The 27,971-nt window shown below is 44.7% G+C and overlaps 1 protein-coding gene and 1 long non-coding RNA gene across 7 annotated transcripts in view; one reads left to right on the top strand and one right to left on the bottom strand.

The window, feature by feature from the left end:
• Glyctk (glycerate kinase) overlaps positions 1 to 25,053 on the top strand; it is a 264,580-nt gene extending 239,527 nt beyond the window's left edge. The window contains exons 1-5 of one of the 6 annotated variants that reach the window (XM_046431797.2): positions 18,962 to 18,986; positions 21,856 to 22,271; positions 22,500 to 22,651; positions 23,218 to 23,393; positions 23,709 to 25,053. In XM_046431797.2, coding sequence (XP_046287753.1) covers positions 21,895 to 22,271; positions 22,500 to 22,651; positions 23,218 to 23,393; positions 23,709 to 24,575 — 1,572 coding nt within the window. In that variant the 5' untranslated portion in view covers positions 18,962 to 18,986; positions 21,856 to 21,894 and the 3' untranslated portion in view covers positions 24,576 to 25,053. Of the gene's footprint in view, positions 1 to 18,961; positions 18,987 to 21,529; positions 21,708 to 21,855; positions 22,272 to 22,499; positions 22,652 to 23,217; positions 23,394 to 23,708 lie in introns of those variants that run through there. The other 5 variants (XM_046431796.2, XM_046431793.2, XM_046431794.2 and 2 more) reach the window with 5 other exon arrangements.
• Positions 18,517 to 21,500, bottom strand: LOC124084492 (uncharacterized). The gene is made up of 2 exons (XR_006849117.2): positions 21,220 to 21,500; positions 18,517 to 19,197 (listed from the first exon to the last, which is right to left on the bottom strand). It is a non-coding gene; the product is annotated as an uncharacterized LOC124084492 (long non-coding RNA).
• Positions 25,054 to 27,971: the final 2,918 nt, after the last annotated feature.

Below are 27,971 nucleotides of genomic sequence, written 5' to 3'. Positions count from 1 at the left end.
ATTAGGGGCTGAATGGTAAAGAAGAGCAAACACAGGACTCTGGGCCCTGAGGTCTAAGATGTCAAGGACAAGTGCAAGGTGGTTGTTCTCTCAGAATAGAAGCTCCTCTCTGAGAGGCAGCTACTTCCAGCTTGGAGTTGATGACTGACACCTTCTGGATTATCTCAAATATTGCATAAATTAAAAATAAAAATGTCGCTGGGTGTGGGAGGCTGCCATGCCATGTGACCAGCATTTTCCTTTCCTGATTGGTGAGGCTCTGTGGGTCACTTCCAGTGATCTGGCCACATCAAAGTGGCCGTAGACAGTGGCCTTGATCTTGGAAGTCACAGAATGTGTGACTGTGTCTTCATGCATAGGTGTGCCTTCCTGCAGCCTCATGGGTAGAGCTACGCTCACCTGTTCCTTTGTGATATTACCCCTTTGCCTTGTTTGGGATAGAATATTCCATGGAAACGCCCTTTGTGTGTCCCCTTCTCTTACTCTGCTTTTGGGTGTGGCCTTCCTAGATGTCAGTCAACTTGCTGACAGAAGACATCATGAAGCTAGACTCAGCCCCTTGAAACCTGACCCCTTGCCTCATTTGAACGGCTTCTCCTCAATAAAAGAGGTCAGCATATGCAAGCTCTCTCTTTTCTGACCCTTAAGGTCAGAGGAACCATCACAGGACCCCCCCAAGAAAAAGGTATCTCTGTCCCTTGTGTGGTTATTTCGTGCATCCCAGTTCCCCTGGAGTGAACCTAAGTGTTCTAGAATGTGCCAGCTGGGCATTACACCTGTAATCCCAGCAACTTGGGAGCTGAAGAGAAGGATCAAAAATTCAAAACCAGCCTCAGCAACTCAGTAAGGCCCTAAGCAACTTGGCGATGTCACAGGAAAGCAGGGAGCTGAAACTCCAAACCTTGGTTTTTGTGATGCAACAAAAGAAAATTTAGGGCTGGGGATGTGGCTGAATCGTTAGCGTGCTTGCGTGCGGCCAGGTTCCATCCTCAGCACCACATACAAACAAAGATGTTGTGTCCTCTGAAAACTAAATAAATAAATAAATAAATTCTCTCTCTCTTAAAAAAAAAAAAGAAAGAAAAATTTAAAGTTAGACACCAAAAGTCATGCAGGAGAACTTATTATACATGAAAGTAAAGTAAAAGCAAAGTGAGGGTTAGGGCAGAGAGCACTCTCAAGAGAGACAGTGGGCTGTCTCCAAGCAGAGAACTACAAAGGAGATCATGTTGCTACCGCTGTTTACCTGTGACGAGTCCTTCCCTTCCCCGAATACTGAAGTATAACACCAGGGGACAGCAGAAAAGACTTCTCCCTGGAGGAAGAAGGGGCCGAAAGTCCGGACTGAAAGATGTGGAAGGGGGAGTTCTTCCCTTTTTTATAGCTAAGGTCTTTTTAGTTTTCCCACTTTCATGTCTTTTGTTTCCCTTTATCTTGCAGTGATAGAATGCAGGTGAGAAGGCCCAAAAGGTGGGAGACAGGTGGGCTGAAGGAGTAATCTGAGCAGGAAGGGCCTGGGGCGGCTTTTGATTAGCACTTCCCTGTTTGCTGGGAGTGTTTCATTAACAGTTCCTTAGGATGGGTTCCAGGCCTTGGGGACATTAACATTTCAATTTCCCCAAGTGCTGCTCTGTTTTCCTGGACTCCATTCTCAATAATGGCCTCCATTTTCTTTATTTTACTCTATATTAGGCCCGATTTACCTAACTATACTAACTGTATCTGTAAATCTGGCTTCAATGCTATCCCCAGATTTATTATTGTTTTATGGTTAACTTGAAAACTTGGGTCCTCCTTCAGCAACTTTGCCAAACAGGTGTTCAACTCCCCCTTCAAATCAGGAGGTGGAGTTTTTGACTTTAGTTGGTCCTCTCTGGAACTGCCATGGTGGCCAGTCTATTTAGGGGAGCTTCATCTACAAGTCAGTCCCATGTTAATATGGGGACTGGGGTCAATAGCTGGTCAGATGTTACCTTAGTGTGCCTGCACTACTAAAGGAATCTTCCTTTCCTGACAATTGGAGACACTTATAGCCATAATGCCTAGCTTCACATCAACCTCAGTGGATCCTGTCAAGCATCCCATTAAACCTTTTCTCTCTCTTTTTTTTTTAAGAGAGAGTGAGAGTGAGAGAGAGAGAGAATTTTTTAATATTTATTTTTTAGTTATCAGCGGACACAACATCTTTGTTTGTATGTGGTACTGAGGATCGAACCCCGGCTGCACGCATGCCAGACGAGCGCGCTACCGCTTGAGCCACATCCCCAGCCCCAATCCTTTTCTCTTGATGTGTTTTAAAAATAGCTCTCTTGCTTTTGTTTTTTTTTTTTCTACAGATTAACTTTCACCATTTGATTTCTTAAGATAGTTTAAAGAAGGACCCTAAAGTAGTTTAAAAAACACTTTATGACCTTATCATAAAGAAGAACCATAAAGTAACTCATGAGCACTTTATGACATTACCTTATGCTGCTTATTGCTAGCTATACTTAACAGTGAGACCCTGTCCCAAATAAAAATAAAAAGGGCTGGGGATGTTAGTCTGGTTAAGCACCCCTGGGTTCAATCCTTGTACTAAAAAATAAAAAAGTCACTTCTATTTTCATTGTAGATTTTGAGATGGATTTTTTCCCCCAGGTTTGCTATGAGTGCTGCTATGGTTTGAATTTTGGTATCCCTCCAAAAGTCATGTTAAACTTAATCTGCACAGCAATGGTATTAAGAGATAGGACCTGTAGGAGGTGAATAAGTTATGAGAACAATGTTAAGGGGCTGGGAATTTGGCTCAAGCGGTAGGTCACTGGCATGCGTGCGGCCCGGGTTCGATCCCCAGCATCACATACAAATAAAGATGTTGTGTCCGCCAAAAATTGAAAAATAAATATTAAAAAAAAAAAAAAAGAGAACAAGGTTAAGACCTTTTGTAGCCATGGCATGGTGGTGCATGCCTACAATCCCAGCAGCTCAGGAAGCTAAGGATTGAAAGTTCAAAGCCAGCTTCAGCAACTCAGTGAGACCCTGACTCTAAATAAAATACAAAAAAGGGCTAGGATGTAGCTCAATGGTTTAGTGCCTCTGGGTTCAATACCTGGTACTGAAAACAAAAACAAAAAAAGACACGTTAGGGCTGGGATTGTGGCTCAGTGGTGGAGCACTTGCCTCACATGCGTGGGGCCCTGGGTTCCATCCTCAGCACCACATAAAAAAATAAATAAACAAATAAAAGATATTGTGTCCACATTCAACTGAAAAAAAAAAGACACTTTATTTAAAAAAATTATTCAAACAGTGTTTGGTACCTTTTACCCTTCTACTTTTTTTTTTTCTTTTTCTCTTGGTACTGGGGATTGAATCCAAAGGTGCTTAACTGTCACAAAGCTGAGGGCCTCTGGGGAAACTGAGGCAATATGAAGACTCCTTCTTCAAACCCTGATTCTTGGGATCAAGTCAGAAAGATGTAAAAGATATCTTCAGAATAACAGGAATGAGTTTATTGTAGGGATAGGAAAAAGGAAAGAGGACATTCTCAGGGAAAGAGTGGGTCTTTTCAGAGAGAAGAGGGACAATATGCCTCTCCTGCACTCCAGTTACATTGGGGATTCCAGGGAAGTTTCCAGAGAGTATGCTGAGATCCAGGTCTTGACTTTTTTTTTTTTAAACATTGTTTTTAGTTGTAGATGGACACAATACCTTTATTTTATTTATTTATTTTTATGTGGTGCTGAGGATTGAACCCAATACTTCATGTGTGCTAGGTTAGTGCTCTACCACTGAGCCACAATGCCAGCCCAACCTCTTGACTTTTGACTGACAGCAAGATGACATCAGGTTTCAAGTCCCCACTGCCATAACAACTCTATGTCACCTTGGTTTATGCTGAGCAGTTCTAAGTGGATTCTTAATCATTTTTATAGGTTTTATGGTTAGGAGGAATTATCCTTATCTTCTGGGATCTGGTGTGTGAAAAGGGTCACAAAAGTCTCTCCTTTCAAAGTAACTGGGTTCCTCTTATCAATGTTATTTCCTGCCTGAATTTCCTTGCAGATAACAGGTAGTTTGCTGAGGAATGTGACATATTCTTTTAGGCCAGGCAGTTGCAGATAAATTGCTTCTTGGAAAAGAAAGCAAGTAGGGGTTAGCATAGTGAGTACATTTTATAGAATTATTCTCTTAACCTCGTGTTCCCACCATTCTCATCTTTCTGTCCCCTCACATAACTACCAAGCCACACCCCAGCTCTTCTAATTTTTTATTTTGAGACAGGATCTCACTAAGTTTCAGCTTTGCTAAGTTGCTGAGGTTGGCCTCAAACTTGCAATCTTCCTGCCTCAGCTTCCTGACTCACTGGTATAGTGGCACCCCTTCCTCCACAGAAAATCTTAACTAAGCTTCTCCAGAAATCTTCACCATAATTAATTTTAGGACCCTCAGCAAAAGTCTCTACAAAAAAGTTCCAATGTAGGTAAACTTCCTATTTTCCTGTTGCTCTATTTTACTCAGCCACTGGCCTTGAAGAAATTAGCACTCCAGGTGCTGAATGCCCCTTTATTAGATTTTCACAAACATTTATCCAGTATAATAGTTTGTGGAAGTGTGTTTGCAAATGCAAAATGTGATTTTAAAAAAAGACAGATCCTTTAACAAGGTCTCTGGCCTTGAGCTGGAGCTTCACAGAGAGGTCTACATTTCTAAGATATGAGAAGTTAACAATTGGGCTCCATGGTAATGGCTGGCAGGGGGAGAAAAGAAAGGGGAGAAGAAGCTCTCCCCTTCTCAGGTGTTGTCCCTAAAGGTTAACTTGCCCAGAACAGTGAAAGAAAAAGCTCCTTTAAGTGAACTTCTGCAGACTGTGAACTTCTGAGCCCCTCCCCTTACATGCTAGGTATAAATTTCTGAAACTACCTGAACTCAGGGTTCAGGGGATTAATTGATTACAGTGAAAGCTGTACCCTCTGAACCTGGCTGAAGCCAAATAAAACTGTTTCCTGCTATTTCGGTGCCTTGCCTCATCTGTCCCTACAACACTGGGATTATAGGTAAGCACCACCATGCCCAGTTTTGTCCTTCCACCTTCTACCATGTGAGGTCACAGTTTGTCCTCTCTGGAAGATGAGACAACAAGTTGCCACCTTGGAAGCCAAGAGAAGGCTATCACGAGACTTCAATCCTGCTGGTGCATTGATCCTGGATTTCCCAGCCTCCAGAACTTTGAAATATAAACTTAATTTTTTTTTACCACTACTAATTGCTGTTTATCTTAATACACAAAATAGGAAACATAATATCAATAACAGCTCTCAGATGGCCTACATAAATCTATAATAGGTACTAGATAGTGCTTCCCCTGCCACTTTGTCCTAGACTGGCTCCAGTTTTGTTGTGTTTCTCAACTAAGGGTGAGCTGCCCAAAGGCCAACTCCAGCCTAATGCCTTTTTTTCTTTTAAACATTTATTTTTTAGTTGTAGGTTGACACAATACCTTTATTTTGTTTTTATGTGGCGCTGAGGATTAAACCCAGGGCCTCACACATGCTAGGTGAGGGCTCTTCCTCTGAGCCACAACCCCAGCCACAGTGCCTTTTTTTTTCTTTTTTTTTTTTGTCTCACAAGTTAAAAATTTTTAAATAGTCAAAAAACTTTAAATAATATTTCATGACATGAAAATTATATGAAATATAAATTTCCTATAGTAAAATAATGTTGTAAAGTAACTGTTGGATATGGAAAAATGAAAAACCCCAAATATTGGGGCCTGGAAAAAAGGGAGTGAAAAAGAAAGTCATACATTGAAAGCATGGATCCTTTCCCAATACATTCTTTCCTGGTGACAAAGCAAGTCCTGGGGAGAAGGACATCAAAACTAGAATGCGAAGAGACTTAAGCATTGATTGCTCCCAGAATAAATCCTTTCCAGATGCTGGTCACAGACCCCTGACCCTCCACCTTGCCCAGTAAAAATAAAAAACTCCCAATTCCTGAGTGCTCTAACTGACACACTCAATAATTAGTAAAACAGACGCCAAATTCCTGAGTGACCAAACTGACACACTCACTAATTAAGTCACCTCTCAGTATAACCAATATAAACCCAGACTCCTCCTTTGGCCAGTGGCTCATTTTCCACCATGAAAGTGGGTCCATAAGAGGCAGATCCTTTTGTGCTAACAGTAACCATACTCGTATCATTTTCTGGGGCTGCTTTTGCAGAGCTAAGAAGTGCAAAAAAGACCCTATGTCTTCATATATGACTAAAACAAAACAAAACAGGGCAAGCTGTAAAACAGTTCATGTAAATGTGTGTTTGAAGTTGTTTTTGTTTTTGTTTTTTTTTTAAAGACCCTATAACTGCCAAAACCTAAAAGTCACTGTATGGCCCTTTAAGAATAGGAAGGTAGATGGGGCTGGGATTGTGGCTCAGCAGTAGAGAGCTTGCCTGGCATGTGCAAGGCCCTGGGTTTGATCCTCAGCACCACATATAAATAAAATAAAGGCATTGTGTCTAACTACAACTAAAAAATAAATATTAAAAAAAAAAAGAATAGGAAGGTAGAGCCAGGCTTCATGGTGCATGCCTGTAATCCCAGTAATTTGGGAGGCTGAGGCAGGGGGATGTAAAGATGGCCTTAGCCTAAGCAACTCCATTTTAAAATAAACCTGTGTCTCACCAGGCACAAGTCTACAGAACCCTCCAATATGTTATCGAGCACTTTCCACAACTCTGATTAGAGTCAGAGTGAAGTCACTTGATATAAACATGTCATTTGCCTTAACCCTGATAAGAGTTAGAAGGGTAATATCAGGGCAGAAACCACCAGACTATATGTCCTGACTCTAAGATGTAAGATGTCACTAACAAACCTGGTAACAGCTGATAGGGACCAAAAAGGTGTGCAGAAGCCCCCAAATTTACTATAAATAATGGAGCAAATGAATAGACATTTGAATCAGTTGATACTGATGCACACATGCCAGAGAGCCTGATGAGGACCTGGACTGGCATCCCAACTCTTCTCATCATCTGCCTAATCCTCTGCATCATTCTCACCACTCTCAAACTCTACAGCAGCCTCTTGACTCTGGTGAGAATGGTGATGTCCCCTTATGACAGTCTCCTCAACCAGCCTTCAACTTCACACCAGGAGAAGATTCTGTGGGTTCCAGACTTGATCGCTGTGGTCTGAGTGTCATCTGCTGGACTTACGACTTTAGATCTAGGGCTGGGGTTGTAGCTTAGTGGTAGAGTGCTAGCCTAGCATATGTGAGGCACTGAGTTCAATTCTCAGCACCATATATAAGTAAATAAAACAAAGGTTCATCAACAGCTAATATATAAAGACTTTAGATCTAGCACTTAAACTTAGCATGCAGAGTGGGATGTCTATAATAGATCTGTCATGATTAAGTATGTTTGCAGTGCTTAGAGTTAACTTAGAATTGTTTGCTTTGAATTAATTGTGCCTATTGCAGTGTCTGTAGTGCCCAGCATTAAGATTTGTCATTTTCTTGATTAAGAACCTATAGAGTGAAATTGTATTGAGTGATCTGAGTGAACAAAACATTGAAGAGGGCAGAAGAGTATGGACATTCTTTATTTCTCCCCCTCAACTGCATAAATCACATCTTTGTCTATCATGAGAGGGGACTGCAAGTTTGAGACCAGTCTTGTCAATTTAGTGAGACTGTGTCTCAAAATAAATAAATAAATAAATAAGGTCTGATGGGGGGAACTTGGTGGTAGAGCATCCCATGGTTCAATCCTCAGTATGTGTGTGTGTGTGTATATATATATATATATATATATATATATATATATATATATATATATATATATAAAAAAAGAATAGGAAGGTAGGGTTGGGGGTGTAGCTCAGTGGCTTAGTGGTGGAGTGCCTTCAGGAAACCCCGAGTTCCTTAGCCAGTACTGCAAAAAGAAAAAAAGAAAAAGAAAACAATGTGTTGGGTAATCTCCAGAGCAGAATCCAAAGCAGTGGTTCTCAAATTTGAAGTGCTTTAGAATCACCTGGAGAGCTTTTTAATTTCTATACCAAAATTTCTGATTCATTAGGTCTAGGGTGGGGCCTCACAGTTTGCATATCCATCAAGTTTCCACATGATGCTAATGCTACTGGCTTGGGACCATACTTAATCTAAAGAGGAAGAAAACATATGGGGCTTATTTACTTATTATTTTTGCAGTACTGGGGATAGAACCCAGAGGCATTCTACCACCGAGCTACATACATTCCAAGCCCTTTTTATTTTTTTACGCTTTTTTTTTTTTTTGATGGGTACTGAGGATGGAATTCAGGCACCCTCAACCACAGAGCCACATGCCCAGCCCTATTTTGTATTTTACTTGGAGATCTCACTGAGTTGCTTAGCACCTAGCTTTTGCTGAGGCTGGCTTTGACTCAGCCTCCTGAGCCACAGAGATTTTTGAACCATGACACAAAGACCACCGACTCCAATTTTAAGCCAAATTAAAGCAAGCTTATATTGTGTACACAAGAGAGAACTGGCCAGCGGCTGCCTCACCCAAAATGCAGGGCCTGAGGCCAACCCCCCCAGCTCTCTAGGAAAAAGGTTTTATAGCACAAAATGTTATGAGAAACCAGCCTCTACCTCAGAGCAAGGCCTGTCCAGGGAAGGGGGCGTGACCCTTGTTCTTTGAAAGACCCACAGAGCACTCCTAGGCACAGACCCACCCTGCTGAGTTGTTTATCTACAAATAACTGGAGAGATCTGCAGAGCCAGGTGTCCCTGACTCAGTCAGGGTAGGTGAGGACCCATAGCAACCCCCTAGCGACCACCAATCAGCATGAGACAGAGAAAATACCTGGATGCAAGATGACCCTCCCAGTAGTTTATGGTGGTTGATAACATGTTGGAAAACCATGTAGTTCAACACGTACATCCCTCGTGGCTTAAACCAATCAGTTCAAATGAATCCCCCTCTTGTACTAACCAATCACCCCTACCCAACTTGTTCCCGCCAGTGAATGTGCTAATCATGTTTTAGAGTTGTTTTATGATTTTCCTGCCGAGGGTGATGGTTTGCTAAGAGATGCTATGATGTACTTGAAGTCCCTGCCTTCCCTAAAGAGTGTATAAAACTGCTGCAAACCCTGGGCTTGGGGCCTCTCAGCGTCACCAGTTGCTGTGTGCACTGAGGACCGAGCTAGCTTGCAATAAACTCCTCTTTGCTGCTTATATTGATCTTGGTCTCTGGTGATCTTTTGGAGGTCCCGAATTCGAGCATAACAGTTACAAAGGGGGGTATCTTGGGGACTTATAGCTAACAGGGTTCTGGCAAGAATAATACAAAGGCAGATAGCAGGCTAATAATCTACATGGCTTAACATTTCAAGGTAGGGAGTAAATTGAGATTCCAACATCAGAATTTATGAGGTACTGCTAAGGTTTCAGGGAGGGTTATTATCTGGTTAAGGAGAACTAGGCATGGGTGAGTTTTGAGCATGAGCAAGAATTCCAAACAAGATTAGCCCTCAGAGTATGGTCAGGCCAAATAGAAATCTTAGTAAAACAGAAATGAACTTTTCATAACTTTGTGACGAGATGGCTCCCAATCTTAGGATAGAATTAGGTTAGATTCATCAGGATTACAGATGAGTGCCACTGCACCCAGCTTCCCTTTTTATTTTTTGAGACAGGATTTCCCTAAATTCCTGAGACCAGCCTTGAACTTGCAGTCCTCTGGATTGGGGTACAGTGGTACAATGCATCCGGGTTCAATCTCCAGTATCACAAAACAAACAACTAAAATTTTCCAGTGCTTCATTCATTCTCCCGAGTAGCTAGGATTACAGGTGACAGCCACTGCACCAGGTCATATACCATTTATTCATGAAACTGCCATTTGCCCAGCCTTAGAAATCTTGACCATAATCCCCTTTCTCACCCCTTTCCTATTGATCAACAAACCCTAGCCAGGTACTGTGGTGCATGCCTGTAATGTGAGAGACTCAGGAGACCAAGGCAGGAGGATTACAAATTTGAGGTCAGCCTCAGTAACTTGGTGAGGCCTTAAGCAATTAGGGAGACTCTGTCTCAAAATAAAAAGCAAAAAGGACTGGGGAATCTGAGTCTAGTTAAGCACCCCTGGGTTCAATCCCTGTAGCCACTTCCTGTCTACCAAGGCCTTCTACCATGATGTTTTGAGTCTAGAGCAATGGACTTAGTTGACCATGGAATAAACCTCTGGAACTATGAGTCAAAATAAACTTTCCTTCCTCTAAGTTGTTCTTGCTGGATATTTTAGTCACAGCTACACATAGCTGATATGTTAGATCACAAGTTCCAGCCAGTCTGGACTGTCTCAAAATAAAAAAATGAAAAGGGCTGAGGATATGAGCACAGTAGCTCATGCCTGTAATCCCAGAAACATGGGAGGCTGAGACAGGAGGATCGAAAGCTTGAGACCAACCTCAGCAATTTATCAAGGCCCTAAGGACTTAATGAGATCCTGTCTCAAAATAAACCATAAAAAATAAAAGTTGTCAGTAGAGATGCTATAGAAAGTCTTTACACTGAAAGAGATTGTGTTCTACAAACCTCCTACCCTCTGCCTTTTTCATTGCTTGGTGTCCCTTATGACAACTTGTTTAAAATTTCCAGTGGTAGCCAGGTGTAGGGGTGCATACCTGTAATCCTAGCAACTTAGGAGGCTGAAGGAGAAGCATTGAAAATTTGAGGGCTCAGCAAGACCCTGTCTCAAAATAAAAAGGGTTGGGCTACAGTGGTACAATGCATCTGGGTTCAATGTCTAGTATCACAAAACATACAACCCAAAATTTCCAGTGCTTTATACTTTGGGCCTATAACACAGAGACAGATTTTTTTTTGTTTTTTTTGGTATTGGGGATTGAATTCAGAATGTGTTACTACTGAGCCATATCCTCAGCCCTTCTATGTTTGTATTTTGAGACAGGGTTACACTAAGTTGCTTTGGGACTTGCTAAATTGCTAAGGAAGATCTTGAACTTACAGTCCAAATCACTAGGATTTCAGGTGTGTGCCACCGCTCTTGGCTCAGAGACAGGATTTTAATTGGAGTCTTTCACATTAGGCCAGAGAATGTTAGTTTTCTCCAATTCCATGATGATTTTTAAAAAGCACACCTCAACATAAAAGAAAACAAAAATTGAAAACTATTTTAAAGTTTTTCCTCAAGGAACTCTGCGAGGACTGTTGGTTAAAGTCGCTTGGAAATAAAGACATATGAGCATACATAGGAAATGAGCCTGAAGAGATAGGAGGAAGCCCTCAAACAGAAGACCCCAAAGAACTACTTTAGCTGAGTGCAGTGGCACTTGCCTGTAATCCCAGCCACTGGGGATGCAGAGGCAGTGTCGCAAGGGGGCAAAATTGCGACATATGCAATTGAGAGGAGAAATAAAGAATGTCCATGTGCTCCTGCCCCTTTCAATGCTTTATTCACTCAAATTACTCAGTACAGTTTCACTCTATAGGTTCTTAATCAAGAAAAGGACAATCCTGAATGTTAGGCACTGCCATAGACATAATCAATTCACAGCAAACAATTCAAGATTAATTAATTCACAGCACACAATTCTAGATTAATTCTAAGCACTGAAAACACACTTAATCATGATAAGCTAAAGACAGACATTCTCTCTGCATGCTAAGTTCAAAAGTCTTAAGCCTTAGGCTTTAAGTCCAGCAGATGCACACTCACTTAGACCACTGTGATCAGGTCCGGAACCAAGGCAGGCTTTTCCTGGTGTGGAGTGGACACCCGGTCGAGGAGGGGGTTGTAGGGAGGAGTTGCAGCTCACACCAAAGTCTAGACGAGGCAGTAGAGTTTGACAGCAGTGAGGATCATGCAGAGGCTCAGGAAAGGATGACAAGTGATGGGATGTCAGGTCCTCATCAGGCTCTCCAGCTCGAGTGCATCCTTGTTTCGGCTGGCCGAATCCCTGTTCATTTGCTTTATCATTTATACTAAATTTTAGGGGGTTTGACCCCCCTTTCAATCCTTATCAGCTACCACTGAATTTCTCAGTGACATCATTTACCCTGGGGTCAGAAACATCTGGTCTGGTGGTCTCCACCCTGATCTTCTCAATTTTCCCTCTTATCAGAGGAGGACAGCCTGCCAGGGGCTTCACTCTGTTTATTAGGGAGAGGGGAAGCAACTTGTTTGAGGCCATACTGGAGGGCTCTGTGAGTGTGCCTAGTGAAACTGGTTTCAAAATGGAGTTTTTAAAATGGAGTTAATTAGGCTCAGGCCCAAGGCCATCCTAACAGGCAGGAAGATGGCAAGTTTGAGGCCAGCCTCAGAAATTTGGCTAGCCTCATCATGAAAAAACAAAGCTGGTTGTGTGGGGCACACTTGTAATCCCAGTGGCTTGGGAGGCTGATGCAGGAGGATGGCAAGTTCAAGACCAGCCCCAGCAATTTGGTGAAGGCCTAAGCAACTTAGTGAGACCCTGTCTCAAAATAAAAAATAAAAAGGGATGGGGATGTGACTCAGTGGTTAAGTACCCCTGGTTCAATCCACAGTACCAAAAATAAATAAATAAACAAAGTGCTGGGGACATATAGCTCAGTAGAGCATGCCTGGGTTCAATCCTCAGCAAAAACCAAAAACAAATGAACCAAAACAAAACAACACTTACTACTCCAGATAAGGGTATAAATCTCTTCAGATATATCCTTCTTGAGCCTCCTCCAGAAGATTCTAGGAGTGGCTTAAAAGGGCTGGGGAGATGATCTTCTGGAAAGAATGGCTGAAGGAAGACAATACTTTATAACAACTCCCTGGGTGTTGGGCAGACATCATGGATTTTCCTTCTTCTAGGACCCAGAGGTCCCTCTGTTTCTGGTCAGGATCCCTTAGAGATAAACAACTTAATTCTCTCCCATGCAATGTGGAACTGCTGGGGAGCACACACCCACAGGCAGCAAGAGGGCCCAGGAACCAGACTGGTCCAATAGGTGCAAGGCCCCTATGGCCTGGGCCAGGAGCATTGCCAAGGTGCCTGGGAAGAGTCACCCAGCACATGTCAGTTGCCACCAAGGGTGGGCTAGGGCATCTGCTTCCTGAAACTTCCTTCCTTCCCCCGAATTCCATTCTGTCCTGTTTTATTTTCTGGGGAAGTCTCTGAGTACCCCAGCTACCCATACCCTTGCCCTTTTTCCTTCCTCCTACCCCTCTTCTGACAGGCTACCTTGCCAGCTCATCATCTCAGGCCTCTCCTCACCTGGTGGTGGGGGCAACACCTGAGACCTCTTCCCCACACTGAGAAGGCTTCTGAGGGGCTCTCTTTCACAATAGCGCCATCAGCTTCCCTTATAAAACAGCATCTCAAGAAAGTACCACCACGTTTGTAGTTCCAGCTACTCAGGAGTCTGAGGGCAGTAGGATTACAAATTTGAGGTCAGCCTTGGCACTTGCAGAGACCAGAGATCCTGTCTCGAAACAAACAAAAAGAAAAAGTCTGGGGATGCAGCTCAGTAGAGCAGTTACCTAACATGTCTAAGGCCCTGAGGATTCAACCCCCAATACAGAAAAACAAAACCCAAAACACATGTATGTTGTTGTTGTTATTATTATTATTAGCTGGAGGGACTGGGGATTTAACCCAGGGGCATTTTACCACTGAACCCATTCCTAGTCCTTTTTTACTTTTAAATTTAATTAATTAATTAATTTTGGGGTAATAGAGATTGAACCCAGGGTTGCTTAATCACTGAACCACATCCTCATCCCTTTTTAAAATAAAAAAAAGGGGGCTGGGGTTGTGGCTCAAGTGGTAGAGTGCTCGCCTAGCATATGTGAGGCACTGGGTTCGATCCTCAGCACCACATAAAAATAAAATAAAGATATTGTATCCACCTAAAGCTAAAAAATAAATATTAAAAAAATTTGAGACAGGGTCTCCCTAAGTTGATTAGGGCCTCCCTTGGTTCCTGAGGCTGGCCTCGAACTTGCAATCCTCCTGTCTTTGCCTCTGGACTAGGATTACAACACATGTGCCACCATGGTTGGTTATTATTATTATTATTATTTATTTATTTATTTATTTTTTAGTTCTTGGTGGACACAACATCTTTATTTTATTTTTATGTGGTGCTGAGGATGGAACCCAGCGCCCCGCGCGTGCCAGGTGAGTGCGCTACCTACCGCTTGAGCCACATCCTAGCCCTGGTTATTATTTTTAATGTCTGTTTAGAAATACTATAAATTCTTTATATAAATTCTCTTATCAGTGTCTATTTAGATTGCTTTACATTCATGAAAACTCTAAGTGGATATCTCTTCATGTCCATTGAAGCGGATCAGATTATACCACTTAAAAACATGCGACTTTGGCATAAGACTTATTTTGAGATGAAGGAATTTGGGAAACAGTAGATGTTGGAAGGACCTCCTGCCTTCCCCATTTTTAACCTAAAAGTGGGATATAAATTTCCCATGAGAAAGGTATCCTCCCATAGCAGGAAGAGAATATGCTTAGCACTGGAGACAGGCAGTGGATTCAGAGATGAATCTGTACAAACAAACCTTAGTAAAATAATGCTTATCTTCCATCAGTGTTCCACATATATTTAGTATCCCACAATTAACTGATCCTAAAAGCTCAAGTCCCTTTTAGTTTTGTTAAGTCTCCACAAATTATCATTCCTTGTTATAAATAATATATAAGGGGCTGGGGATGTGGCTCAAGCGGTAGCGCGCTCACCTGGCATGCGTGCGGCCCGGGTTCGATCCTCAGCACCACATACAAACAAAGATGTTGTGTCCGCCGAAACCTAAAAAATAAATATTAAAATTTAAAAAAAAAAAAAATAAATAAATAAATAATATATAAGATCTCAAGTCTTACCATTCCTATGGAGTTTTCATTTCATTTTGACAAGGCTTTCCATGTGCATATGAAATAAACCCATTTCTCTTATTACTTTTTTTTGGACAGTTTAATCTACAGGGCCCCAGTAGCAGAACCTAAGAAGGCAAAGAAAAAATCTTTCCTATACCATCTTTGTCCACATGCCCAATTATTTCCATGGAGTGAAATTGCCTGTCCCATTTTTTATATTGATACTTATTGCCAAAGTGCACTCTAGAAAGTCTGTAGTCAAATATTTATTCCTACTATCAAGCTATGTGCAAGTGTTCTGAGAAGCCTTGTTTTCTTTCCCCTTCTTTTTTTGGTAGCAGAAATTGATCCCAAGGGTGCTTAACCACTGAGCCATATCTCCAGACCTTTTTATTTATTTTTTAAAAATTTGAGACAGGGTCTCACTAGGTTGCTTACAACCTCACAAGTTGCTGAGGCTAGCTTTGAACCTGGGATCCTTCTGCCTCAGCTTCCTGAGCCACTAGGATTATAGTTGTGTGTCATCATGCCCACCAGAAGCCTTGTTTTCTTGGTCCTAAATTCCGTTGCTTCATTACTTCCACTCACCACTACCTCTTTTCCTTTTGAGAAATCCTTTCCACTTTTCAGCTGAATCCTTCCCCTGTTCACCTGTTAATTCATTTTTAAAAATGAAAACAGAAATTCCAGGCTCTATTTATATCTGCTCAAATGCAGGGAAGAAGAAATACATATATGAATTAGATCAAGTCACTACCTTGCAGGAGCTCACAGTCCAGTGAGCACAGAAACCTTGCTGTTGTAAAGTGCATCTTTGGAGTAGCTTCAGATGGCAATGGGAAATTAACAAATGGGTACAGTCTCCTGCTTACACTGTGACAGAATAGAACTGGCACAGTAAATGGTGTCTGTTTAAGGGAATTTCTATCACTAACTAATGAGAGGTATACAAATTTAAACTCTCAGTAGCAGTGCAGAAATATAATCAGAAAAGCAGAACCACTTCTTACTCTTCCCAGTAGCTACAGCAATTGGTTCATATAAAGGTACTGAGGAAATGTCTGTTGAATGATGGAGAAATGAATACATGCATGGATGGATAAAGACAGCTTACTGTAAGCAAGGAAAAACTATGAAATTTAAAGTATTTACAGTCTCCCCTCACATTGAAAAGAGTAGGTCCTCCTGAAGTTCTCTTATTTTGGTGATGGAGTGGGGAATCATTTGGGAGAAGGAATAAAATGTCCTCTCTTATAAAGGGAAATAAAAACAGGGAGAGAGCTGGAAGTGTGTGTGTGTGTGTGTGTGTGTGTGTGTGTAGTTCATGACAAGGACAGAGAATGGTTTCAACTCCTATGGAGAGATGTAGCAATGGCCAAAGCTTAGCAGGTGGAGATAAATAGGTTTCAATATTTTAAGGAAATATGCCATGCAATTTGTTATGCAACTCCTTCCCTCATCTTCATCAGTAAAAAAGTGTGTTCTTTTTTGTGTTTTTGCAGTATGGTCAAGACTTGACTTAACAAATGTGGGGAGGAGTCAGATAGCTAGGCTCAAGGCAGGTGAGAAAGAGCAGGGGCAATAAGGAGGATCCAGGGTCATTTGTGATACACACAGTGTGCTTGTTTGAGGATTAGATCAAGGAACATCAATCTCTTGCTGAGCCAAACTTGTATTTGGTGGTCCATGGAGGTTATGGGGTGTGAACTGAAGTTTTCTGGAGAAGTTGCATCTATATTAAAGATCCTTCAGCCAGGTATGATGGTGCATGCCTATAAACCCAGTGGCTTGGGAGGCTGAACAACTATGTGAGACCCTGTCTCTAAATAAAATATAAAATAGGCTGGGGATGTCACTCAGTGGCCCAGTGCTCCTGAGTTCAATCCCCGGTACCGAAAAAAATAAATAAATAAAAATAGAAATAAATCCTTCAGACTGCTTGATCTTGGCTAAGTAGGACATAGTGATTGTGGAGAGATGAAATGTTGTACATCAAGAGTCAAAATTAGAGACTGGGGATGTGGCTCGAGTGGTAGCACGCTCGCCTGGCATGCGTGTGGCCCGGGTTTGATCCTCAGCACCACATATAAAAAAAACAAAGATGTTGTGTCCGCAAAAAAAAAAAATAAATAAATAAAAAATAAATATTGAAATTCTCTCTCTCTCTCTCTCTTAAAAAAAAAAAGAGTCAAAATTATCTTGGGCTATTTTAAATTCTTTACTAGCCATTTACCTTAACTTTTTATCTGACCTAATATCCTTGTAACTAATAAACTTTTTGGAATATATTATTTCTAGCTTCCACCAACCTTAAAGCTAAGAATGCTAGAAGATAAAATCTGAGCTGGGAGTGGTGGTGCACACCCATAACGTACTCAGGAGGCAGGGCAGGAGGACAGGAAGTTGGAGGCTGAGTTGGGCAAATTAGGGAGAACCTAAGCAACTTAGTGAGATGTTCTCTCAAAAATACAAAGGGGTGGGGATGTTGCCAAGTGGTTAAACGCTTCTGAGTTTAATAACCCTCCTCAAAAAAAAAAAAAGCAATTAGAGAAATGCAAATCAAAACTGCTCTAAGATTTCATCTCACCCCAGTCAGAATGGCAGCTATCAAGAATACAAAAACAAAAAGTGTTGGCGAGGATGTGGGGAAAAAGGCACATTCATACATTGCTGGTGGGACTGTAAATTGGTGCAACCAATATAGAAAGCAATATGGAGAATCCTTGGAAAACTAGGAATGGAACCACCATTTGACCCAGCTATCCCACCCCTCTGTCTATACTCAAAGGACTTAAAAACAGAATACTACAGGGACACAGCCAGAGTAATGTTTATAGCAGCACAATTCACAATAACTAAACCAACCTAGATGCCCTTCAGTAGATGAATGGATAAAGAAAATGTGGTGGGCTAGGGATGTGGCTCAAGCGGTAGCTCGCCCGCCTGGCATGCGTGCGACCTGGGTTCCATCCTCAGCACCACATACAAAGATGTTGTGTCCACCAAAAACTAAAAAATAAACACTAAAATTCTCTCTCTCTCTTTCTCTTTAAAAAAAAAAAAGAAAATGTAGTATATATACACAATGGAATATTATTCAGCATTAAAAGAGAATAAAATCATGGTATTTGGAGGTAAATGGATGGAGTTGGAGAATATAATGCTAAGTGAAGTTAGCCAATTTAAAAAAAAAACCACCAAATGCCGAATTTTCTCTGATATAAGGATGCTGATTCATAATGGGGTTGGGGGTGGGGGGCATGGGAGGATTAGATGAACTCTATAGAGGGCAAAGCGGAGGGAGGGGAAGGGAGGGGGAATGGGGGTAGGAAAGAAGGTGGAATGCTATGGACATCACTACCCTGTACATGTACATGTATGTATGAAGACATGTATAAAGTACATTAAGACAAGAATGGTGTGACTCTACTTTGTGCACAACTAGAGATATGAAAAATTGTGTTCTATATGTGTAATATGAATTATAATGCATTCTGCTGTCATATATAATTAAAAAAAAAAAAAGCCCGGGGACAAAGCTCAGCGGTAGTGTGCCTATCTACCACACGAGAGGCTCTGTACTCCATCCTCAGTAGCTCACACTACCTCTTTCACAGGGGCATATGCCAATTTAATGTAATTTGAATCCCTGTTCCCAGGCCATGGTCATTCATATTTGACTCAGGATAAACTGTTTTTTTTTTCTTCTTCTTATTTCCTTGAAAGCAGAGTAGTCATTTTACACAGGGGAAACGCCAACGAGTTGTGGGATCATAGCCATCGGCGGGGCGGGGCTCCAAGGGGTGGGTTGGGGGAAAGTAGCGATTCTGTCCATTTGCCCAGCTCGATACCTGGCTCCTAACAAGAGTTTAGAATATATTTAATCACTGATTACATCCTACAAGGTAAAAAAATGGGGACGTATAACTGAAATCCATTGAGAACTCAAGGCAAAGACGAAGACTTGGTGTCCCGTAAGCATCTTTTCAGGGCATCCGGTCCGAGCAGAGTCACAACCTTACCAAATACGCGTCCCTCATTCCCACTTCCGGACTCCGTTCCGCCCACCCGCGAGTACTTCCGGTCTCCAGCGCTGGAAGCTGGGCCCGTAGCTGTGGAATGGTAAGTCCTTGCGGCTGGAGCACACATGACCTTCCGAGGCAGTCCCGAGTATAGTTGAGGGCAGGTCTACAGTAGCTGGCCCTTATTCTTCGCGTCACTACTGGCATTACACAGCAGGTATTTCCCTTGTGAAGGCTCCGGGCCGCGACTTCGGGATGACGTCACTTCCGAGTCATCTGCGGGCAGCGAAAACCGGAATTGGCAGTCCCACCTGGTGCCGGGGAGGAGTCAACGCTGATCGTTCTGGTTTTTTTTTGTATTTTGAACTAGAACTTCCTGGGATTACGATGCTGTTATCCTGAGTAGAATTGGCGGATTTGACAAATAAAGATTCAGGATGTCCAGTGAAACTGAATCTCAGATAAACTATTAATAATTTTTAGTATAAGAATATTCCAAATACTATGTGGGACACTTTACTACAATATTACTTATCTGAAATTCAAATTTTACGGGACGTCCTGTATTTTATCTGGCAAATTTAGCCTTGAGCGTTCCCCTGCCCTGGATTCTGGTATTTAGTAGCAAGATTGAGGTCATTTCGGCCTTTGTCCGCATGGAAAATAGTTATACGGTTCACTCAGGCTATGAAAGTCAGCCTGATGGGCAAGCCCCAGGGATCCCCCTGGCGAAATCCGGTCGTTTTTCTGTGGAGGTGCTCTTTGTGTTCCCTTTCACCACAGGAGTGGAGCAGGGTTAATCTTAATTTATGGAAAAGCTGAGAACTAGGTAATGTAAGTAACACAGGTATGGAAATTGCCATATTGTTTGGGTATGGAATAAACTTGTGTTTTGTGTTCTCTGTGTTAACATTGGATGGCTTCAGAAAGCCTGAGGGTGTTGAGGGGTGAGCTAGGTCGACCGCTTGGGATCAAACTCAGGACTTTCCCACTTGTTAGGCAGGTGCTGTCTATCACTGGGCCACGAGGAGCCGGCTACCTCTCCTCTACCCGGCAAGCATTAATCTTTAATCTTTTTAAAAATATATTTATTTATTTGGTTGTAGATGGCCCAATACTTTCTCTTTCTTTCTTTATTTTTTATGTGGTGCTGAGGATCGAACCCAGGGCCTCCCATGTGCTAGGCGAGCCACAACCTAAAGCTCCCCCGTCCTTTTTTTTTAAAAACGGGGATTGAACCCCAGGGGTGCTTAACTGCTTAGGTCCATCCCCAGCCTTTTGTTTTATTTTTTAAACATTTTAAAATAAATCTTTTTTAGTTGTAGATGTACACACTACCTTTATTTTGTTTATTTATTTATTTATTTTTATGTGGTGGTGAGGATCAAACCCAGTGCCTACACATTAGGCCAGCACTCCACTGAGCCACAACCCAGGCCTCTCAACATTTTTTTATATCTTTATTTTATTCATTTACTTTTTTATGTGGTGCTGAGGATCAAACCCAGTGCCTTTCACATGCTAGGCAAGCGCTCTACCACTGAGTCACAACTACAACCCCTGTTTTTTGAGATAGGGTCTTGCTCAGTTGCTGAGGTTGGCTTTGAACTTGCCATCCTCCTGCTGCTAAATTACAGGTGTGTACCACTGTGCCCAGCCCAAATGTTAATTTTAATCTCACCTCATTTTTCAAATGAGTCCCAGTGGGAGAAATGGAGGTGCATCAGCTACCCAGAAAACCTGTTGGTAGAGCTGGAATGCTGACTCTCCTCCTCCACACTTGCTGATATAATCAGCTTGCAGCATTAATGGTAGTTATTCATTAAAGTAGGTGATTTTTTAGGGATTGGAGTGTAGCTCAGTGATAGAGTGCATATTTAGCATGTGTGAGGCCCTGAGTTCAATCTCTAGCACCAAAATATAAAACAATGAAAAAAATTGATGTCTTTTTATAGATGAGCCCTTTGGTGTTTTATTGTCCTAAAACCCCTCTATTGCTCCCTGACCTTCACCTCAAACCTTTCTGGGCCCAATGGGGAAAATGAATATTTGGGCTCAGTGATAGGAACCTGACTTTTTCCTGCTTCAGCCACTGGGCTCTCACCGCTACAAGTGGTGTGACTCAGGACTTGTTTTGCTATGTCAGAGCCAGAATGGGTGTTTTTGGCAGGGATGGGTCTGTCCAGCTTTGTGGGTAGAAGGGCATCTTTTCCTCTCCTGCAGATCAGGTTCCATAGTACGTGGCCTCAAGCAGTGCCTGGGGACTTCCTTAAGTTTCACTGTGAGCTAGCCTTTACTTCTGACTTGTACCTGGTCTTCTTTGCTGGACTTACCTGAGTGCTGGGATTCCTCAGCTTGTGTGCCTTGAGGATGTACTCTGGACCTGGCCTATCAGTGCACTGATGAACATGTAGCCTCCCCACACAGACCTGCATTCCCAAGCTTCCCAGCCCAGTCCCATGAGCTAATGAAAGAGAGCAGGTTGGAGGTCAGTGGACTCAGGGTCGGTTGATGTGACCAACAGCCTCCTGGCAGCAGAAATGGTAAAGAAGCAAGGCTGGAGTGCCAGAAGTGGGTGTTACCCCCTGGACCAGGGCTTAGAAATGCTGGAGGTGGAAAAGGGGGAGTGGAAACCCTCTGGTAGGAATTGCTCCTTTTGTGAATGATTAACCCCAGCCAAGGGGGATGATCTAGGAGAAGGGCCCAGTCAACAGGAACTTTGGACTTGGGACAGAGTGTCTGGAAGCCTGATGTATGGTCTGCAGAAGAGGAGGACTTGGCTGGGTGGTGGGCTGGGATCCAAGGAGGAGACTGAGGTCAGGTAGCTGTGGGATTGAGGAAGTCCCCTTGAGCTATCAGAGGCTCATTCTTGCAGCAGCTGCTATGGGGCCCACTGGCCCTAAGCCCTCAGAGGGGTGGTTGTGGGGGGCTTCCCATCTCTAGCCTCATAATATGCTTTCTTCCCCCAGGCAGCCATGGATGCAAGGTGGTGCTGAGAGCAGTGGGGCATGGCTACAGCCCTTCAGGTCCTGCCCTGTCTGGTTCGAGCCCCCTTGCGTCAACTCATCTGGGGGGCTCCAATGGCCCGGCTGGCCAGTGGTGTGGCATTGGCAGAGCATGCACAACAGTTGTTTGAGAGTGCTGTGGGTGCCGTGCAGCCAGGTCCCATGTTGCAAAAGGCACTGTCTTTGGACCCTGATGGCAGAACGCTGAAGGTTCGGGACCGGAGCTTTCAGCTGCGGCAAAACCTCTACCTAGTGGGCTTTGGCAAGGCTGTACTGGGCATGGCAGCAGCAGCTGAGGAGCTACTGGGCCAGCATCTTGTGCAGGGTGTGATCAGCGTTCCCAAGGGGATCCGTGCTGCCATGGAATGTGCCGGCAAGCAGTAAGGAGGCATGGAGGGCTGCTCCCCTTTGTCCAACTGGAGGAAGGGAATACATGGGCTCAGACTTCCCTTCCTCACCAGCTTACCTTTCTTCCTATGTCTGGTCTGGCTCCAGGATGGGTGTCGGTGGTCATCTTTGTTCATGCCCCTTCACCTATGCAGCTGAGAAATCAGATACGAGGAGAGGAGCCCTCTGCATCTCTTACTTCCTATTTGATTCCTCTTCAGGGAGATGTTGCTGAAACCACACAGCCGTGTCCAAGTATTTGAGGGTGCAGAGAACAACTTACCGGATCATGATGCACTGCGGGCCGCACTAGCCATCCAGCAGCTGGCTGAGGGACTTACAGCTGATGACCTGTTGCTTGTGCTCATTTCAGGTTAGCTCAGGACAGCAGGCTGGAGGGTGCTCCAAATACCAGGTTTTTGAGAGATTGATCTGATTAACTCTCAGTCAAGGGGGATGATCTAAGAGTTGGGAGCAAGGGAGGAATGTGTGGAGTTGGGAACAAAGGAGGCAGTGAGGAACCTGGAGCCTCCTGATTGGCCTTGGGCCAGTTATCTGTCCTTCCCCGAGCTGCAATATCCTCCCTAACACCAACTCACATTGTTGGGTGATGATAATTAGGTACAGAGGGGGAACCTAACACGGGACCTGGTATATCAGCAGAGCTTTTCGATCTATTGTTGCTGTCTGCGCCAGTGTCAACCAGGGCTCGAACCTAGGTCTCCAACTCTTTCCTTGGTCTTCTGCTGTTTACCTCTGTTCCAAGTTCTAAGGGAATGGCAGGGGACAACATCTGGTAGCCAGGGTGTGGTAATTGTCCTCATGGGGCAGTCTAACTCCACCTTCCCAGACCAATTCCCTCATGTGGCCTTGTCCACCACTGCTTGCCTGGTTCCCTGGGTTGGGATGTCTCCTGTGCCTGAGGCTGTGTCTCTGCAGGTGGGGGCTCTGCTCTGCTGCCTTCCCCCATCCCACCTATCACACTGGAGGAGAAGCAGATGCTCACTAAGCTGCTGGCAGCCCATGGAGCCACCATCCAGGAGCTGAACACCATGCGGAAGGCCTTGTCACAACTGAAGGGTGGAGGGCTGGCTCAGGCTGCCTATCCTGCCCAGGTACGTGAGTTGCTTCTTCCTTAGGCAGCTCTGGGCTACTGCCTACATGTGTCTGGGACATGAAAGCCTAGACCAGCATACAGGCAAGGACCTGGTATGAGAGTTTACAGGACCAGGCTGGGGGAAGGCCTGGGAGGGGCCCCAGAGGGATAGAGGGAGTTCCCATGGCCAGGTGTTCTGTGAGCCTGCCTGAGAATGGTTAGATATGATCAAGGAAGTGTACCAGATGATGGATACCTAAGGGGAAGTTTGTTCTTATGCTCTCTGGGATGAGAAGAAGGTGGGATTGACCCTTGCCCCGTGGCCCTTCCACAGGTGGTGAGTCTGATCCTGTCAGATGTGGTGGGGGACCCTGTGGAGGTCATTGCCAGTGGCCCCACTGTGGCCAGCGCCCACAATGTGCAAGATTGCCTGCACATCCTCAATCGCTATGGCCTTCGTGCTGCCCTGCCACGTTCTGTGAAGACTGTGCTCTCTCGGGCTGACTCTGACCCCCGTGGGCCACACACCTGTGGTCATGTCCTCAATGTGATCATCGGCTCTAATATGCTGGCATTGGCTGAGGCTCAGAAGCAGGCTGAGGTGCTGGGCTACCGGGCCATGGTCCTGAGCACAGCCATACAGGGTGATGTGAAAAGTGTGGCCCAGTTCTATGGACTGCTAGCCCGAGTGGCTGGAGCCCGCCTCATCTCATCCACGGCTGGTGCTTCTGTGGAGGAAGATGCAAAACTCCATGAGCTGGCAGCTGAGTTCCAGCTCCCAGATCTGAAGCTGGAGGAGGTTCTGGAGGCTGTGGCAGAGGCTAGGGGCCCAGTCTGCTTGCTAGCTGGCGGTGAGCCCACGGTGCAGCTGCACGGCTCAGGCAAGGGTGGCCGGAACCAGGAACTGGCCCTGCGTGTTGGAGCAGAGTTAGGAAGATGGCCACTGGGGCCTGTTGATGTGTTGTTTTTGAGTGGTGGCACCGATGGGCAGGATGGGCCCACAGAAGCTGCTGGGGCCTGGGTCATGCCTGAGCTTACCATCCAGGCTGCTGCTGAGGGCCTGGATGTGGCTACCTTCCTAGCCCACAATGACTCGTACACCTTCTTCTGCCGCCTTCAAGGTGGAGCACACCTGCTGTACACAGGGCCAACAGGAACCAATGTCATGGACACCCACCTTCTGTTTCTGCGGCCTCAGTGACATCATCGGTCATATTTTGAGAGTACAGAAGAGGCGTTGGGGCGGGGTCTTAGGGAATACCAGAGTTGGTCCCCAGGGCCTCACCAGGCTTTAGGGCCTACTTTCTGTCATAATAGCAATTAGCTCTGAGGATAGAACAAGCCCCTTGGCCAGTTTATTTGTCTTTGTTGTTCTTTCCTGAGCAGTCTCTTTGCTCACCTCCGCCTTCTGTGGAGTGAAGCTAGAGAGATTGAAAATAAAAAGAACCACACTGGCTGCGCACAGTGGAGCACGCCTGTAATCCTGGTGGCTCGGAGGCTGAGACAGGAGGATCGCAAGTTCAAAGCCAGCCTCTGAAATTTAGTGAGGCTCTAAGTAACTCAGTGAGACCCTGACTATAAATAAAATACAAAAAAGGGCTGGGGATGTGGCTCAGTGGTTAAGTTTCCCTGAGTTCAATCCCTGTTACCAAAAACAAATAAATAAAAGGACCACTGGATTCTCAGTGCATCTTCTCTCAGTACAGACTCACAGGGAGCTGCTGGGGAAGGGAGTGTGGGATGGCTATAGTCATAGTGCCAGGATCTGATGGAGTTTCCCATACCCCTCTCATCCTGACACACTCAGGACGAGGCTTGCCTGTTTTTCTGGACTCTATGTGAGTTGAGCCTGGATCCCAACAGCCTTGATGTAGGCAAGCAGAGATCCCAGGGAGGACAGGCCTAGGGACTGTCACCCATTCAACCATGATTCCCTGTGGCATCCTTTGCCATAGTCTGTCGTACTCCTGCAAGTATGCCTCACTGGGGTGGATGTTTACTACCTGCCACCAAGAAATCTCTTCTGTATCTGGATGCTCTTGGCTTTGGTTGAGCTGAAATCTATCTTATCTCCTAGGCCTCTGTTGTCTAGGAGCTCCTCTAGCCCACAGGACACTGGACCTTATTTTCTTGTGCCAGCCCCATTTTCCTAAGCTGAACATCCCCAGGTCCTTCAGCCACTCCTCTGGGAACACAGTTTAGGCCCTGGTCTAGCCTTGAGTGATGGTGTTCAGGACTGGGATGGTGGGTGGGTCAGAGCAATGAAGGGGTCCAGAAGCCCCTTCCCCTGTTAGAGTCGATGGGCAAAGAGGTGAGTAGGGAGGAGAGCAGCAGTGGAATTGTTCCCTTGGCCTGGCTGGCAGCCTGGCTTGACAGAAGGAGGTGCCACTATCCTGGCTTCCTTCGGGCCTTCTTGTTCAGTATTGGAGCCCTCCGCTGGCTATCCTCACCGTGCGCCACGGCTCCAATCCCTATATGAGTGAGCAGTAGAATCACATAGGAATAAAAAGCCATAGAGAACAGTGAGGCCTGGGGCTGCTCCTGTGGGTCTTTCCCCAGTCCTGAGGGTAACGGGCTCTAGGCCAGAGATGGCATGCCCTCTTTCTGGGAAGAGCCTCCCTTTCCCACTTAGACTCTGGACAGCCTAACTAGCAAAAGGTTCAAGACTTGGGGATATGGCTTATACAGAGCAGGCTCTGGGGATTGGGAGGGAGGTGAACAAGGGAAGCTGGGCTCTGGGGACCTCCTTTAGGAAAAAGGGAGAGAGTTCCTTTCTTTTCTGTCCTGATGTAGATTGCCTGCTGACCAGGGTCACAGGGATACTGTTGTCCTTAGATGTGCCCTTTCCCAGACTGAGTCCTTGCCTTTGGGAATGTGAGTGTTAGCACAGGATACCAAATTGTAGGCAAGAGCGTGTGGAGGGCCTGAGGGCCTGTCAGTTTTGTCCCTGGTGTGCATGTGCATGGTGGGCCTACCAGGAGTGGGACTGCACCTGTGAGTGCTCACACAGGTAATCAGCACAGCTCAGCTGCTGCTAATGCACATCTGCCTCCATGCCTGCTGAGATCTTTGCATGTGGGTGGGGTCTCCTTGGAGCCTTTCCTTGTCTACCTTGACCCCCTCCCTGTACCTGGGTTTGTAGGGAAGGCCAGAGTCTGAATTGGGTCCCTTACTGGTTTGTGAGCTTAACCCATTGTATTTGTTCACTGAGTACTCCAGAGATGGTAAAGGATATGTCTGACCAGTTTAGATGACAAAATGAGGTAAACCCCTGTGGTGAGTACACAATAGGACTCATAGTTTGTTCCATAAATGTCGATTATAGATCATTAAAGTGTGCCCCCTTTTTCTTTTGGCTTCTGTCTCTCTTGGCTCAGGTTCCTGCTGCCCTTGTGTTCACTTCATTTCCATCTCCTGAAGCTTTCCCTGGCTGGAAGTTTTCGCCACCAATAGTGCCCCATCTTCGGTTTTCTGCAGCCCTCACAGACCCCTCCATTCTCTGCACTTGGCATGAGTTCAGCAGTGAGTCTGGACAGCCCTTTAGAGTCAGCTTATCAAACCTCTTTTGTCTTATAGCTGGAGAAATAGAGAAGGTGGCTTGTCTGGGGCTGCATAGCATGTCTACCACAGATGCAGGGTGAGAACCTGATTGGGACCTGGTTGGTAATCCTTTGGTAATCTCTGGGGCTCAGACACCTTGGGGACAAAGCAAGAGCTCAACCAGAGTCAGGGAATATACTTTTGCCTTCTCTGCTGCCCTTCAATTCTCTGCTACCCTTCAAGGGCTTGGGGATGGTGACATGACCACTTGGCCTCTCTAGAGATCCATAAAACAGATTTGTTCTCTTAAGTACAGAGGGGAAGCTCTGATGTGTGGTTTGGTAGAAAACCACATGCAGCTGAGTGGGATTTTGCATTACGTATGTGGCTATATGTACACCTGCATGTGCATGCATGGGTGTGTGTGTGTCCAGTGCAACCCATGACTTGTTGCTGAGAGGCCTCTGAATTCTGCTGTGCCCCTTACCAAGTGGAGACATATGGTTTGTGTAGTTAGAATGTTTGGGAATAAATTGGACAAGAAGGCCTTAAAGGCTGGCAGAGGCTAGTTGGCAAAGGGCCTTGTATGCCCAATTGAGGGAGTTAACTTTACATTAATAGTAGTGGCAGATTTCATAAGGATATTTTGGCAGGGTGAATTTTTTGTTTTTTTTTTTTTTTTTTTTTTTTGGTACCTGGGTTTGAACCCAGGGGTGTTCAACCAGTGAGCCATATCCCCACCCCTATAGCAACCATCATGCCTGGCTGTTTTAGCACTTGATGCTGTGGGTCACCTTCTTTACTGTAGGGGGTAGTGGATGAAGGCATGCAAAGAGATAGGAGGTCAGAGGTGGATACAGTGCATCATGGGACTCCCAGAGCCCCTTCTCACCTCCTTTTTGTCCCACAGCCTTTAGCTGGGCAACACTTTAAGACTTTGGAACCAACACTGGAAGCCCCAGCTCAAACTTCATTAGGAGCAACTATCCCTCTGTCCCTGGGAATGTTATTGGGGCCCTGAGGACTTGGGGCCTAAGGGACTAGTCAGCTGGTAGAT

This window comes from Marmota monax, unplaced genomic scaffold, assembly GCF_021218885.2.
Source record: "Marmota monax isolate L192 unplaced genomic scaffold, Marmota_monax_Labrador192_F-V1.1 WCK01_AAM20220418_F8-fsc00022, whole genome shotgun sequence".
Lineage (NCBI taxonomy): Eukaryota > Metazoa > Chordata > Mammalia > Rodentia > Sciuridae > Marmota > Marmota monax.
Note: the sequence above shows the minus strand (reverse complement) of the source record. Positions and strands in the feature narration are given on the sequence as shown.